The 18,132-nt window shown below is 35.8% G+C and overlaps 1 protein-coding gene across 1 annotated transcript in view; it reads right to left on the bottom strand.

Annotated features, from left to right (window-relative positions):
• LOC307124501 (globoside alpha-1,3-N-acetylgalactosaminyltransferase 1-like) overlaps positions 1-9,484 on the bottom strand; it is a 120,643-nt gene extending 111,159 nt beyond the window's left edge. The window contains exon 1 of the mRNA XM_079813734.1: positions 9,251-9,484. Coding sequence (XP_079669860.1) covers positions 9,251-9,312 — 62 coding nt within the window. The 5' untranslated portion in view covers positions 9,313-9,484. The remainder of the gene's footprint in view (positions 1-9,250) is intronic.
• Between the last annotated feature and the right edge of the window lie 8,648 nt (positions 9,485-18,132).

Below are 18,132 nucleotides of genomic sequence, written 5' to 3'. Positions count from 1 at the left end.
CGTATTCAACTTACGGAAAAGGTGTAACGCCCACGCCTCTCAGTTCAAAATGATCACGCTGCGTCTGACGAGCGTAACTGGTGTGCACTGCCATCAGACGTAGCGTGAGCATTTTGAACTGAGAGGCGTGAGTGTTACATATTTTCATGGGCTAATTTTCATTTTTGGGTGAACTTTTGTTAGACCCATTCATGCATTACAAGAACTCTCCTCCATCTCCTGTTTTAAACCCCAAAAGGTGGGGATGAGTAGTAACCCTTTAACTAATGTGAACTTATACAACCTTAACGTAAATATTTACCAACAATGGAATTATGATAATGCTTAAAAGAATGCTGTTTTTTTTTGTTTTTTAGGATCCCTTGCACTTGGATGATGGAGATGAACCTATATATCCAGGAAGTGATGTCACAAAGGCAGAGACTATTTTAATGATTCTGACATTTGTCCTGCGTCATAAAATAAGTGGAGAGGGTCTGAAAGATTTCCTGTCACTACTGCACATCTTGTTTCCAAGTATCCTGCCAGCCACAAAATACCTATTTGATAAGTACTTTCTATCCATTACAAATCAATTTGAAATTCACTTTTACTGCGAGTCATGCAAAGGATACATTTGTAAGGAAGTAACAGTACTCACCAAATGTCCTCATTGCGATCTTCCTTTTGACATTGCCTCTAATCTTAAAAGTGGATCATTCATGCTCTATTTGCCATTGTCATCCTCTTTGAAAGATGTCCTTGAAAGTCTGAAAAAGAACTCCCAACAGCTAATAAACAAAGCTGAATGGGAATGGGATGACACCATTTGCGACATTTTTGATGGTGACGTCATGAGAGAGCACATTCAGACCAAAAGAATTGGCCAGTGGGATTTGACATTACTGTGGAATTGTGATGGAATTCCTGTATTTGAATCATCTCAGTGTTCGCTCTGGCCAATACAAGTAACAATCAATGAGTTGCCACCAGCTATGAGAAAAGAACACATCCTGCTGTCAGCACTATGGTTTGGCAAGTCAAAGCCGGACATTGAGACCTTTTTAAAGCCATTTGTTGAAGAGATGGAAGTTTTAAAGGAGACTGGACTACAGTGGATTGATGGTGAAGAGATTCGCACTAGTAGAGTCTTTGCAGTTGTAAGTGCTTGTGATGCTGTTGCAAGACCAATGCTAAAAGACAGCACACAGTTTAATGGCAAGTATGGATGTGACTGGTGTCTTCACCCTGGTGAGCGTGTAGAAAAGGGAAATGGCTTTGTGAACACCTACCCTTATGATGATTCCCATGTAGAAAAAAGGCAACCCCAGCAATGGGAAGAGGATGCAGTCAAGGCCTCACAAGAGGGCTCTCCTGTGAGGGGAGTAAAAGGAATATCCCCACTTATGTTTCTGCCATTTTTTAATATCATAACTGGTTTCATCCCAGAGTACATGCATGCTGTCCTATTAGGTGTTGTTCGTCAGTTTATGACCCTGTGGTTTGACAGCTCATATCACTGCAAGCCATGGTATATTGGAACAAGAAAACAAGTCCTTAATAGTCGGTTGCTGTCACTTAAGCCCCCCAAGGAAGTCACACGTACTCCTTCTTCATTGGACAAGATGAAATTTTGGAAAGCTTCAGAATTTAAGAGTTGGCTGCTTTACTACTCATTTGCTGTTCTTCAAGGTGTCTTGCCCTCACAGTATCTAAACCACTGGTTGCTTTTGGTTTATGCTATGCATGTGCTCCTTATGAATAAGATCTCACGGCAAGCTATACAAAAGGCTGATCTTGCTTTACATAAATTTGTGATACAAGTTACACCTTTATATGGCAGAGAACACATCAGCTTTAATGTTCATCAGCTAACACATTTAGCTGATAGTGTCAAGTTATGGGGTCCATTGTGGTGTATATCAGCATTTACATTTGAAAGTAATAATCATAATCTCATGCTGTATTTTCATGGTACCCAGTGTGTTCCTGAACAGATCTGCCGCACATTTCTTCTTTGGCGTTACATCTTTAGACAAACAATAACAGAGCAAAGTAGTCTTGTTTTCCATTACTGCAGGAGACTTACGGGAATGAGACAGGTTCAAAAACTGCTCATTTTAAACAATCTGCATCTCTTTGGCACTCCAAAATTTCAACCACTGGCACCAAACCAACTTGCTGCTATTTACCGAACATTTCACATTATGGTACTTCGTCCATTACAGTTCTTCAAAAGATTTTTACATGATGGCATTTTGTACACTTCTGATACGTACACAAAAATGCGAAAGCGCATTAATTCTACTGCGATGCTTCAGGACGGAAGCTTTTTGCGTATTCAGCATTTAGTTTTGCTGAGGGGTCATTGTGACTGTGAATTTAGTGATTGTTCTTGCGCGTCAATGCCTTTAATTCTTGGTCATCCTCTCAAAGAAAAAGCAAAAGTGCCATTCACAGACAGACAATTAAACTTAAGTATGGATTTTGTGACAGAGGTAACAGAGAGTCTCGAAACAATTGCTGTTCCTGTTTCATCACTAAAAAAAAAATGTGTTTTCATCAAGATTAGGGAAAAACAGTATGTGATCCCAATTGTAAACACAATCGAAACAGACTAAAAAAGTTTAGTGTTGTTACAAACATTTGTGTTAGTAGATCAAATATCTATAAGCTACATTTTACACCATACAAAGTTTTTATATATATATATACACACACACACACACACACACACACACAGACTAGTCCTAGGAGTCAGGAGATATTTTTCTCCAGATTGACAGAAGGAAATGTGTTTTAAACACAGTTTAAAGGGATAGTTTACCCAAAAATTAAAATCGTGTCATTTACTCATCCTCGAGTTGTTCCAAACCTGTATGAGTTTCTTTCTCCTGCTGAACACAAACAAGGATATTTTGAAGAATGCTTGTAACCAAGTAGATCCAAGCAATAATAGCAAAATAGCAAGCAAAACACAATGGTAGTCAATGGTTGCTTAGATCTACTTGGTTACAAACATTCTTCAAAATATTTTTTTTGTGTTCAGCAGGAGAAAGAAACTCATACAGGTTTGGAACAATTCGAGGATGAGTAAATGACACGATTTTCATTTTTGGGTGAACAATCCCTTTAATGGCAAGTATGGATGTGTTTTGTAAGTTGTTGTGTTTTTTTTTTTTTTGAAAGAAAAGCAGATGTCAATGTACTTGCTGGTTGACTGTGTATGAATGTTAAATGTTGTAAAACATGTATGTTTATTTAACAGACCAGTCCAGCAGTTCAAGTCAGTCAAGACCAGTCAAGCAGTATACTAGTGAAAAGACAATTATTTGGGCATGTTAAAATATTTATGGAAATGTGTATGTGCTTTTAAATATTTTCTTGGCTTTGTCTTGATTATATACAGATATTTTGACATGGCGCTTACATCTGGATGTTATAGTGTCATAAACCAAAAGTAATAAAGAGATTACATAAAATGGTCATACTTTTTCTTTTTAGTAACATGCTGCAAGATGATTTAGAAATATTTCCAGGGAAGTTTAAGCATAAATGTGTACACATTTTGTGCATTCATTGATTGTTCATTTTCAAACATCCATCTGATATGGCTGTATTTTCATATGAGGGGGTCTTATCTAAAAAGATGCCTTTTCAGATATTGTGGGCTCGTGTGTGTGTGTGATTGATTAGTTACCCCTAGATTCCCTGTTAATTTATGAAGACTTCAAAACTCACAATTGCTAATTGTATTTGCCATGCTTGCATTCAAAGATGAAACATCAAGTGCTAAAAATGTATAATTAATTAATATATATATATATATATATATATATATATATATATATATATATATATATATATATATATATATATATAAATTCTGCTTACCCATGCTTCATTTATTTTATACAGTGAAATGTTATTTTCACTTAAGTTATTTTCAAAAGTATAAATAACTTTTTTTTTACATTCAATAAAATGCAACTTATTCAAGTTAAAATGTAACTTTTCAAAGCTGTTATTTGTTGTAATAACTTACAAAAAAACATTTGGCAATTTTTATATGATTGTTTCATTTTCACAAACTATTATAATAAATTAGATTAATTATATTGAGATTCAGATTATTCTATATAAAGAGGAAGAAATGGCTAAGTCCGTCGTAAATATGTACTGTTGTAAAACAATTCTTCATTTTGTAGCTGCAAATGCTGTGGTAAAACCATGGTTAATTTTTGCAGTTATGGTTTTCTTCTACAAAACTATCATGGTTACTGTAGTAAAAAACATGGTTCATTTTGTAGTTACTATGGTTTTACTGCAAAAACCATAGTTAAACCATTGTTGCTACAAAAAACCATGATTACTACAAAAAAAACCATGGTTAAACCATAGTTACTACAAAAAACCATGGTTACTACAAAAAAAACCATGGTTACTACAAAAAAAACATGGTTAAACCATAGTTACTACAAAAAACCATGGTTACTACAAAAAAAACCATGGTTAAACCATAGTTACTACAAAAAACCATGATTACTACAAAAAAAACCATGGTTAAACCATAGTTACTACAAAAAACCATGGTTACTACAAAAAAAACCATGGTTACTACAAAAAAACCATGGTTAAACCATAGTTACTACAAAAAACCATGGTTAAACCATAGTTACTACAAAAAAACCATGGTTAATTTTCGTAAGGGTAGTCGTTTTTGCTGCTGCTCCTGTTCAACTTCAGCCTCTGGGTCTGATTCCGGATCATAGATGTATGGCTGTATCCGATTAAAAGCCATTTTTTATGTTGAATAAAGTTTTTTCCCGCTTTTAGGGATGACGCAGCTTTCAGACGCACTCAACACAGTAACAGCGGCGCGCGCTCGACATTCTTTAGCTCCGCCCACACGATACGCCCCCAGCCGCACAGGTTTTTTCGGAAAGACTCGGAACAGCGCATTTTCCTTTTATAATTATAATAAAAATAAAGACTTTTCGGAGATATGCAGGATGAAATGCTACTCTATAGGTACTCAAGATTGACATGAGACTGACTGAAACTGAGTGTTTCCCCCCCCCCTTTAAGGCTTCAGAATCTGAGAAAAAGGAGTTTTCCCCGTAGCGTCTTGTCTTATTTATCTTAATAAGACAAACCACGCAGTACTCGTGTAGTATCACAAGGGAACTAGGTCTAACATAATATAATATAATAAAGACATCAGTTCTGCTGTTATTAATAAATAGAATACTAGTAATGATTTTCTAAAATGAGGACTTAGTCATGTTGTCAGAAACAGAATCATCAGGTTCATGACTAAGGAAGTGAATGACTTAAGACGTTGTTTCCTAGCAGATTAAAAACTTGAAATACAAGATCTGATGATTTTGTATATTACAAAAGCTTGACTATAGATTAACTGTTACGTCATCCTTTCTCCAGCACAATAGACCCTTTTCACAGACTGTGAAAATATATATGTCCATTTATAACACTAATACTTTGTATTTTACTACCTTTGCATCAAATTAGGCTACAATAAAAAAGTTACCACTGATGTGAGGGTGTTTAGTAATAGTGTCTATGGGAGTGATGGTAAAAATTAACATATTTCTCTCTTTTCACTGCCATTATCAATCTCACTCTATTTTTTCCCTCTTTTTGAAAGTTGTGAAATTACATTTTTCTTTTGCTATGTGAGCAAATGGCCCGCAAAAAAAAGATTTAATGTATTCTCTCATTCACAGCTATAATATTTAACCCAACTATAACGACTTCCATTCTGGGAAACCCGGAAATGTGAAAAGGGTCTATTCTCAACTGTGTGTGTGTGTGTGTGTGCGTGTGCGTGTGCGTGTGCGTGTGCGTGTGCGTTTGTTTTGGGGGGTGGGCGGTTAAGATTTTAATATATAATAAATATAAGATATTAATAGTGTAGCTTCATTTTGTTCCATTTCTGACTGTCACCAGGTCAGATTCTCATAGGACAAGCCTTCAGTATTATTAGTGATCAGGGCTGGACTGGGGCTAAAATTCGGCCCTGGCAAACCCAGCCCATCCGGCCCATGAGTTCCACTTGAATGTTTTAACTGGGGTTAGGGCCTTAAATTGGAGTAAATAAATGAATCTAGGACAGGGACAACTAATGATGGATATTATCAAATTTACTGCAAATGCAGATAACAAACGTAATATTGCACTTTTGTCACACAGAAATGCACTTGACAGTAAACCACTGATTTTGAGCTAGGATACATTAAAGTGAATTTACTGCTTTTAAAATCTGTCATAATTTACTCACTCTCATGTCGTTCCAAACCTGTATGACTTTCTCTCTTCCGTGAAACATAAAATAAGATATTTTGAAGAATGTTGGCAACCAAACCATAGGCTATACCATTGAATAGCCTATTGTATGGACAAAAAAAGACTCAAATTATTTTCTTTTATGTTACACAGACAGAAATTCATTGAGGTTTGGAATGACATTAGGGTGAGTAAACGTTCACATGTTTTGGTTGAACTACCCCTTTAAAAACAATAAAAAATGTTCGAGAGTTAACACCTAATTTATGTAACACACTGATATGATATCTATCTTTCATGAGGTTCTCATTGAAATAACATTTTGTTAAATTTCATTAGATCTATTAAAAAGTTCATAAAACACAGATAAAAAAGCTTTGTCCTTAAAGGGATAGTTCACCCAAAAATGAAAATTGTATCATCATTTACTCACCCTCAAGTTGTTCCAAACCTTTTTTCTTTGTTCTGCTGAACACAAAAGAAGATATTTTGAAGAATGTTTGTAACCAAGCAGATAGAGCAACTATTGACTACCATAGTATTTCTTTTTCCTACTATGGTAGTCAATAGTTGCTCTATCTGCTTGGTTACAAACATTCTTCAAAATATCTTCTTTTGTGTTCAGCAGAACAAAGAAACTCATACGGGTTTGGAACAACTTGAGGGTGAGTAAATGATGATATAATTTTCATTTTTGGGTGAACTATCCCTTTAATGCATGGGATCCAGGCTTTAAAGCTGTTTTGTTGAATTATAATTTAATTACCCTACACTCAAAAAAAAAGGTTCTATATGGCACCAAAAATGGTTCTTGGCTCGTAATGATAGGGGAACATTTTTTAGTGCTTCAGTGGTTCTTCAGCGGTTCTTCAGAGGTACTATATAGCACCTTAGTCAAAGAACAGGTGAAGAACCGCTGAAGCACTAAAATTGGTGCTATATAGCACTAAAAAGGTTCCCCTATGATTACGAGCCAAGAACCATTTTTGGTGCCTTATAGAACCTTTTTTTTTACAGTGTAGCCTAATGACATTTTAACTGAGTTTAACTGTAGGTCAGTTTCATTTAAATCATTTAAGTCACAGGTAAAATCATGCTCCTCATTACCATAGGTATATGGTTTCGAAAATAAATACATAATAATAAACTATTGAATTTGGTTGTGCTAGAGTGACAAGTTTGTAGTTGTGTGTATTGCTGTTTTTCAATTTACCTCGTGATGTATTTACATGGTCGCGGCTGTTTTCAGCTGATTCACCACAGAACCTTTAATGTTCCCATATCACACGATTGACTCCGAATGTTGTTTTATACAAAGTGCCGGTTCATCACTTCATAGAGCAGCAGAAACGCAGCGCACGTTCGTCAGCGGCAGCGCTGTCGCGCGGATATTCGCCTTTTGCTAATTTTTAAACAGCGCCTAATATGGACACAGTCTATGGAGGAGGGAAGGTCTCTCTCGCTTTGGCCTTTCAATTCAGAAGACAAACCAATGGGCCGCTGTCCCTGCATGATGGGCCAGTCCGTGGCAAAAAAATTAAATAAATAAATAACCTTGTATCGGCCCCAAAGTGCCCGGTATGCCAGATTACCAGTCCAGCCCTGTTAGTGATTCTCTCTTCTACTGTCCGTTTGTATTCTACTGTAGCCTATTTTAAATTGCGTTTGCATACATGCAAATAGCGCTTTTCCAGTGCCTCGCATACACAGAAAATACTTTTTCAAGAAACTCTTCTGCCATTTTAGTTTCTTAAAAAAAAAAAAATCTGTTTATTTTACAGTGCATGACTGACATGTAAAGTGGCCCAATACAGTAAAAAAAAAATTGGTCTGTTTTGCATGTTTTAAAGTAATTCTGAAATGACTCATGTTACAATAGATTGTACCTTCTCATAAAGAAATGTTCTAACAACAAAGACCTCAGTTTTCCCTTCCATATACTTTCTTTAATCTTATTTGATTCAGAACTGCAATTCAAGCAGTTAAAATTAAATAAAAAGACATTACACCACATTCATTATACAAGCTAAGAACTATGAATCTACTATTGGACACTCACTACAGACTTTTACAGTTCTTTAAATGAAGAGAATTTCATGAATCTTTTTGGGGTGTCCTTTTAATATATATTTTAAAGTGTGTAGAAATTTGAGTATTTGAGCACCCAGTTACTGAGATCTCAGTCAACACGAGAAGAAAGGAATTAATTCACATTTTGAAGTTTATTCCATTAGGTCCTGTAATTTTCTCTTGGTCACCAGCAATTAGTTTTTCCTAAAAATGCTCACTGCAGCACTACTTAGTGTTGGGTGGATAAAAAATTAATATTGACATTAAAAAAAAAAAAACCTGTAATACTGGATCTAGAGATTTCAACCGACTTTTTCCAACGCCCTTTGTGTAGGCTACAAATCTGTAATTTGATCTAATATGGTTATGACCAGAATATTCCTTTTGTATACAACAAAATAAAGCAGTTCATAATAGTTTGTATTTTTTTAATATAGTTTCATGTGTTTTGTAAGATGAAAAGCTGTAAAAAAAAAATTTTTTTTAAATAATTATCCACAGAGAATTATAATTATAGTAATTATAATGCTATTTTTAATAAGGCCAATTACGTCTTTTTTCCTAAACCACATCGGTAACAGAAAGGTTTACATGAACTAATAATGAACTCCACTTCTAAAGCATTTATTAATATTTGTTAATGTTAATTTCAACATTTACTAATACATTATTAAACTCAAAATTTGTATTTGTTAACATTAGTTAATGCACTGTGAACTAACATTAACAAACAATGAACATATTAAATAAAACAAATATTAACAAAGACAGTAACAAATGTATTTTTCATGGTTGGTTCATGTTAGTTAATACATTAATTAATGTTAGCAAATGAAAGCTTATTGTAAAGTGTTACCACAGTTTCACTACTGATGACAAAATAGTAAATACATACCCAGTTGTTGAGAAGCCAGCCAACGTGAGAAGAAAGATATTAGCATTTTGAAGGAGTTTCATTATTCTTGAATTAGGTTTTGTGTCCTTATTCACTCGGAGATCTGAATATGCGACAGATGAAGAAAGCGAGAGAATAATAATGGGAGGAGGAATGTATTGCTATGATAAAGTAACCGAATGTATAAGTAAAGTGGTGGTGATTGACATCCGTGAGCACCTATCAGTGAGGAGTGCTTCCCAGTGTTGGGGTTGACGATTTCCAGCCCAAAAACTAATTAAACCCCGCTCAATCCAAGAAAAAAACGCCCAACATTTTAACTGCCAAAATTATGTGATACCATTTTATTGCCATGTCAATCAAGGTTGATTAGCACCATTTTATCTCCTTAAAACAAAATAATGATGACAAAATAAAAAATACATTTCCCAGGAAAACGGATCAAAACAGGGCAAATACATTCAAACACAGTCATGCATGACTAAAATGTCCAAGTGGAAACTGTCAAAATCCCGAAATTAACAGACGATCATGTCAACAGTAAGAATAAAATAATTTAGGCCTATAAGTGCAAAAGTGCCCAATATAAGTGATCGGAATAAACAACGTAATAAGCAGCCATTATACACACCAGCCAAAATATGTCATTCACTGATGTCCTGGAGCAGTGGTTCCCAACCACGTTCCTGGAGGACCCCCAACAGTGCACATTTTGGATGTGTCCTTTGTCTGACAAAGTTCATCCCCGACAAAACGTTGCAAAACGTTTTTTAAACGGAAACGGTGCTGTGTTGAACACCCTGTTCTGTTGACGCAAGAGTTGTAACTATGCCAGCCGAGAAGGCCATTCTTTGTGTTTTTTTTTTTGTGGAATTTTCGGAGCCTGATGAAATCGATATAAATACGTGTTTAATACTGCAAAATACATGCAATCACTGCCCTTGCTGTCCAGAATAAAAGACAACATCCCAATCCCATTTAATGAACCTTTTTCATCTCCTGGTAATCAATTCTAACTTAAATCATTTTATTTCTAGTTCTTACTTTTTTAATAGCTTGTATTTTCTTTCTCACTTTATACCGGTTTGAGCTTTGAACGTGCCCCTGGTCTTGGAGTAGCTACTAATGAGCTGATGACCTGAATCAGGTGTGTTTGATTGAGGAGACATGCAAAATGTGCACTGTTGGGGGTCCTCCAGGAACGTGGTTGGGAACCACTGTCCTGGAGGACCCCCAGCACTGCACATTCTGTATGTCTCCTCAATCAAACACACCTGATTCAACTCATGAGCTCATTATTAGAGACTGCAAGACCAGGGGCACGTTCAAAGCTCAAACCGGTGCGCAACGTTTTGCTACATTTTCCGGTTGAACGTCATGTTTCCTGGAAACGGTGTGCAACGGGTTTGAGATGCGTTTTTTCTCGTTTGGTAGGTTTGTCAAATATGTCAGTCCAATCAGCAGCAAAATGTATATAAACCACGCGGTATTAAAGAGACAGCTCACACAATGGGTCCAAGTAATGTTTACAAATGTGTCCGCTCAGCTCAGTATAAACAATTGAAGGTATTAGAAGACATGATTGTCATAAGAGTTTTATTTATATATATATATATATATAAAAATATATATAATCAACATGATGACATATTTATTTATTTATATATTTAGCTTCATTGCAAGGCAAGTTTATTTATATACCACATTTCATATATGGTAATTGCTTGACATAAAGTGAGAAAGAAAATACAAGCTATTAAAAAAAGTAAGAACTAGAAATAAAATTATTTAAATTAGAATTGATTACCAGGAGATAAAAACGTTAAATAAATGGGATTGGGATGTTGTCATATATTCTGGATGGCAAGGGCAGTGATTGCATGTATTTTGCTAGCCTGGTTAAAACCAGACCATTCTCAGTAGTGACTGAGTTATGGTCTGGCAAAGCTTCATAGACAAATCATTTCTAAAGGGGCGTCACCAACGGGCGTCGCTCAAATGTCTCTGGGCGCAATTGGATAGACCTTAAACCAATCAGAGCGATGAGGGAGATGACGTATGCAGAGCGACGGAGAAACATCTGACACTCTGGCCGTTTCTCAATATGCGTTCTTGTCTGTACCACTGTCTATGGTCTGTGCTTGTGTTCTCAAATAGGAAATGTCCCCGGTTTACATTTCAGAAATCTGGTCACCTTACCTAAACCACATATTAATGTTTAATTATTTTTAAAATGTAAACGAAAAGAGGCAGGGTGTTTTATACTTCGTTTTATTATAAATATATAAGATAATGAATGTAGGCCTAACTACGCGTTGCCTGAACCACATGTGTGTGGCTAATATGTGTAAGTTTTTGTTTAGTTTTTTTATGAAATGAGGCAGTGGTGTTTTATGACATATTTTGTACGCGAACTTCTGACTTGCGTGGAGAATGAACTCCCGATGACGGTAATAGTTAATATTAAACATATTATAGCCACACAAAATCACAAATGTAGTGAAGGCAATGCATATTATCCTCAATGCATGTATATAACAAAACGAAATATTTAAAAAACCCGGCCTCTTTTCGTTTACATTAAAAAATAAAAACATGTAATATGTGTGCATAATATAGGCTATGATTATCACTGTAATACAATGAGATATGACATAAAACAAAATCCAGTCTCTTTTTGTTAAATGTTAGTTTAATGCGTGATCAATATCCATTTTAAAAGTATAAGTAAAAGGTTTAAGAAGCTATACAATACATAAAGCAATTCAGTCAAAGAAAGTCAGCGCTATGAGACTACAACGATAAAGTTTAATAGCTTACAAATATAAAGTTATGAAACTTCACTTTGCCCTCAGACAAAACGATCTGTCAGGGAACAAATTATAGATTAATGAGAGCAAAGATCAGCCGTTAGATCTACACAAGACGAATCATATCTTCACATCAGAGCCAGCGGCAGACGGCAGAAAGACTGGCCGAGGAAAGGCGCCTCTCGGTGGGGTTTATGAGCAATTGAGCGCCGCTGGTTCACTGGAGCTCACAACTCCAAAAACGGCAGATCAAATTTTCAAAAAGGCGCTCTCTTTATAAATAAACCACAGATTTGAGCTTTAAAAACAACTACATTCTCGCCTGAAAAGGACTTAAAACTATATTTTGGGAAACATTAACACTACCAGAGGGCTCTCGCTAAGACAAGCAAGCTGGTAACTTATTTCAGACTTTTGCCGAATCCAGTCGGTAAGACAGCGATAACATCTTTTTTTTAGATATGAAGGCTTCTAGTGTTGTTCTTTGCTCTGGTTTTAACGGAATGGGAAAGTTTAAATCGCTTAAAACAGCCGCGATAGCTGGGACACGTTCAAAGCTCAAACCGGTGCGCAACGTTTTGCTACGGTTTCCGGTTGAACGTCATGTTTCCTGGAAACGGTGTGCAACGGTGTGCAACGGGTTTGAGATGCGTTTGATCTCGTTTGGTGGGTGTGTCAAAAATGACAGCCCAATCAGCGGCAAAATGTATATAAACCACGCAGTTTTAAAGAGATAGCTCACACAATGGAAGTAAAGTTGTTTAATGTGTCCGCTGGTATTAGAAGACATGATTGTCGTTAGAGTTTAATATATATATATATATATATATATATATATATATATATATATATATATATATATATATATATATATATATATATATATATATAATCAACATGATGATGTATTTATTTATATCTTTAGCTTAATTGCAAGGCAAGTTTATTTATATACCAAATTTCATATATGGTAATTGCTTGACATAAAGTGAGAAAGAAAATACAAGCTATTAAAAAAGTAAGAACTAGAAATAAAATGATTTAAGTTAGAATTGATTACCAGGAGATGAAAAAGGTTCATTAAATGGGATTGGGATGTTGTCTTTTATTCTGGACGGCAAGGGAAGTGATTGCATGTATTTTGCAGTATTAAACACGTATTTATATCGATTTCATCAGGCTCCGAAAATTCCACAAAAAGAACACAAAGAATGGCCTTCTCGGCTGCCATAGTTACAACTCTTGCGTCAACAGAACAGGGTGTTCAACGCAGCACCGTTACCGTTTAAAAAACGTTTTGCAACGTTTTGTCGGGGCTGAACGCAGCCCCGATACTGATGTTCCACTGCTGCATCCATCTTTAGTTTGTAGTCAGTGTACAGAATCTGCTTCACTGTCGCTGCGCTGTCGTCATCGTGTAAAGCCCGCCTCAACGTTTCTGATTGGTGCCTCGATTTCTGGGGTTTAGAAATGGGTTTGAATGGGCTCTTTGCCAGACTACTTGCAGAGCAAATCTAAATTTGCCGGAAATTGTCTGGGTTTTCCCAGGCTAGTATTTTGCAGTATTAAACACGTATTTATCGATTTTAACAGGCTCCGAAAATTCCTCAAAAAGAACACAAAGAATGGCCTTCTCGGCTGCCATAGTTACAACTCTTGCCTCAACAGAACAGGGTGTTCAACGCAGCACCGTTTCCGTTTAAAAACGTTTTGCAACGTTTTGTCGGGGCTGAACGCAGCCCAGGGGCACGTTCAAAGCTCAAACCGGTGCGCAACGTTTTGCTACGGTTTCCGGTTGAACGTCATGTTTCTTGGAAACGGTGTGCAACGGGTTTGAGATGCGTTTTTTCTCGTTTGGTGGGTGTGTCAAATATGTCAGTCCAATCAGCAGCAACATGTATATAAACCACGCGGTATTAAAGAGACAGCTCGCAAAATGTGTCCAAGTAGGCTAAAGATGTTTACAAATGTGTCCGCTGCAGCTCAGTATACACAACAATTGAAGGTAGAATACATGATTGTCGTAAGAGTTTTAAAGTAGGCCTAATATATATATATATATATATATATATATATATATATATATATATATATATATATATATATATATATATATATATATATATACATACATACATACATACATACATACATACATACATACATACATACATACATACATACATACATACATACGTGTGTGTGTGTGTGTGTGTGTGTGTGTGTGTGTGTGTGTGTGTGTGTGTGTGTGTGTGTGTGTGTGTGTGTGTGTGTGTGTTTATTTATATCTTTAGCTTCATTGCAAGGCAAATTTATTTATATACCAAAATTCATATATGGTAATTAAGTGCTTGACATAAAGTGAGAAAGAAAATACAAGCTATTAAAAAAGTAAGAACTAGAAATAAAATTATTTAAATTAGAATTGATTACCAGGAGATAAACAAGTTAAATAAATGGGATTGGGATGTTGTCTTTTATTCTGGGTGGCAAGGGCAGTGATTGCATGCATTTTGCAGTATTAAACACGCATTTATCGATTTCATCAGGCTCCGAAAATTCCTCAAAAAGAACACAAAGAATGGCCTTCTCGGCTGCCATAGTTACAATGTAGGCCTAATTAAAGTAAAAATGATTGATAAACACGTCTTTCGAATGGAAATAAATAACAAAACTTTGGGTGTCTTGTTCATAATATTTATTTTCATATAAAAGTAACAGAACTTAAATTACATCCAGTTTATCAGCAACAAAGCGCACGAGTGTGAATTCCGCGATATCCGCCTTTGATCTTGCAGGTGTCTGATCCACTACGAGAAGAGAGAACTGTCCGGCTTGCCTGCACTTTTTTCACTCCTCCCCTCACTGCAGCCGCCTAGTCTCGGCTGAACTGCAGGCGAGGCGAGGCGCATCTCAAACAAGCCTATTGCCTCTTGTTGCTGTGCGTGTGGCATTAATGATAGTGATGGGCAGACCGAGGCTTCGTGAAGCTTCGAAACAATCCGACACCCGTCTCTACGGCGACACCTAGTGGTCACTTGCATGCTTTGATCTGAAATAACCTTGACAATGATGCATGTAAAAAATAGTTTTTAACATCTGTCTGACAACATCTGTCTTGGTTTTGTATCCTGTAGCCTCCTCATTGTGAATAACTATAGGGTTTTCTTTTTGTCATGAAAAATTAAGATTATTAAAATAAATAAAGCCACAATGTGTCACATTTGTTACATAAAATTTGTATTCAAAAATATGAATTGCTCTGCTGTTGAAGGACTCAGCAGACTTCTTTTTTTACATATAATTTCTCCAGCCTTCGAAAAAATCCTCTCACAAGGGATATTTTTTTAGTTTTTCAACTTCTACTGTTGCATCAGCTGTAGCACTGTGTATCATCTGGGTTTCACGGATACAACTATCAAACAGTTCCCATAAACTGTCCTGGGTCTCTGCTGGTGTTGTTGTTGTTGTTGTTGATGATGATGATGATGATGATGATGATGATGATGATGATGATGATGATGATGATGATGATGATGATTGTGGCTCTGAATGAGGATTAAAACAACAATTAGTTACAAAGCATAAACTGACAGCATATATGAAGTATAAGTTACATAGTTATTCAGATGACATATCTCCATAAAGTCAGATGAAGACGGAAACTGATCACCTGGGGCCTCATTTATAAACGTTGCTCACCCACAAAAGGAGGCGCACTCTACGCAATAATTGCACTGTAACGGATTTTTGTAATTTGAACAGTATTTTACTGTAATATGTACAGTATAATACTGTTAAATGTACCAACAGTATAATACTGTTAATAGCAAAGGATTATGGGAAAATATATGTTTACTACTGTAATTATTCTCTACTGTAAATTGATTTACAGTAGCAACAATGCCCGCGAAAAACTGACCAATGACAATGGAGACTTCTTTTCAAGTTTTTTTTTTCGGTTGGTGGGGGCAACTGAGGAAAGACTCAACGAAAAGGTTATTATTTCTGTCATTATTTTATGTAAAACTGAGATATTTTCAAATGCATTCACTTATTAACAACAACCTAACATGAACCAGTGCTGTAAATTGAGTGAGTTAAGCAAATTCCTGTCAAGAGAATTCCTTTTCCTTTTTTTTCTGCCTGTTTGTCAAGGCGGGTGGTTACGTGACTGCCGTCATCCTTGTGATTTAACGTTACTTCAACGGGGTGAATAAAGTTTACATTGACTAATAGTTAGTGAAACTGAAAAAAAGCTATTTTAATGTTCCTCTACCTCTTTAATGTAAATTAGCTAAGCAGGAGGACTTTACGTTAACAGCAAACTATCTTAAAATACCGAAGAGTGAGGCAACATTAACCTGTTAACTGTCACCCCCCTTTTTGAAAAATACATGAAAATGCACTATCCAAACTTAAATGGTTGCAATTCCAGAATGCTTTGGACTATAGACATAAGGTTGGTCTCATTTTAAAGAAGACAGTGAGCAGATTATGGCTCAAGTGAAAACACTCCAAAAAATTAAAGTATGAAAAAGTTATGAAAGTTTAAATATACTGTAAAGCAAATGTACTGTACTAAATATTTTATATTTTATGTAAAATATATATGTTACAAAATTATTTGTACTCTAAAATTACTATCACATAAAAGCCAAATGTCTAACCAATTTGTGTTCCAAATTTGAAGTTGATATCACAAAAATTGAAGTTCCCATGAGATTTGTTTAGGCGCTGTACCACAAATAGCCACCGGGTGTCATTGAAATTCCATTGATTTTTTTTACACAATCTCCTGTAACAAATGTATATATTTTTGTCCAAATATCACAAAACAGTGGGCAGATATAGAACCGTGAGACTCAGACCTTTCCGACAATATGTGTTTTGTCAAGATTAGAAAAGGTTTTTATTTTAACGTTTTTAAAATAATTGTTGTAATATGAAACATGATGACGCCCACTAGGGGAGGAGCCGCTAGAAGAATTTAGAGTACTGTTTCCATGGTAACGCAAAATCCGATTTCAAAACTTTTTTCACAGGATGAATCTTGAGTTCGTAAGCTTTCGAATGATATATAGTTTGTCAACATTAGCTCAGGATAAATATAGGATATAATTGTTTTAACATGCAGTGGCAAATGGGCCCACCGGTGGGCCAGTGACAGTTAACAGGTTAAAGACGGAGGTTGTAATAACAGTATTTTGAAGTGAATGGCCTTAGGGTGAATACATTATCAGCTCATTTTAATTTTTGTGTGAACTATTTCTTAAGTAAGTGTGTGTGGATGTGGTTTTTAGGGGGATGGAATAAACATCCAACTGCAGGCCAGTTCCAGGGCATTTTCCGGTGTCTAATGGTCCGGTGTTGTGTCTCTCCAAGCACTTCAGGGTAAGTGGAACCACAGGATGAGACCCTGTCGCTATCAGGGGTCCGTTCTTCGTATGTGGCTAACTGAGTTAGCTGGACTTGATTGTTGCCGATTTGGCATGATCTTGGATTGTTTGGTTCTTCGAAGCTCATCCGGGGGCCAGTTGCATAAACCATTAAGACTAGTCTTACAAGTTAGACACATTTTTTTAGTTAAGACTGTTCATAATTTTTTTAAATCAGTTACATAAAAACATAGACTGGCTTAATTTGATACGAAAAGTAAGACTGAATGCCACTTGCCTAACTGCTAGTGGCTCATACTAGATCTTAAGACACTGTCTTAACATAATGGCTTAGTTTATGCAACTGGCCCCTGGACTTGCTGTCATAGCAACAGGTCCGGAAACTCAAACCTGCTCAGGAGCAGTTTATTTCATGTAAACAGGATTAGGTTGCATACTTAAAATCTGTCCCAGCCACTGCTACTTTATTTCAAGAGTTAATTACTGAACCTGGGGCAATAATAATTTTAAATAATAATAATATAAAAATCATATAAAAATGAGTATTTGAAAATAATATTATAATACTATAATGTTGTGTATAGTAGGCTACTATACACACAGCCACTTGATTGAGAGATTTATTTGTGATGGAATATATTATCATTTTATCAGAGGTTTACACACGTACAGT

This window comes from Gobio gobio (genome assembly GCF_949357685.1).
Source record: "Gobio gobio genome assembly, chromosome: 4".
In the NCBI taxonomy this organism is placed as follows: Eukaryota; Metazoa; Chordata; class Actinopteri; order Cypriniformes; family Gobionidae; genus Gobio; species Gobio gobio.
The sequence above is the reverse complement of the archived record's forward strand: the minus strand, read 5'-3'. Positions and strand labels throughout refer to the sequence as shown.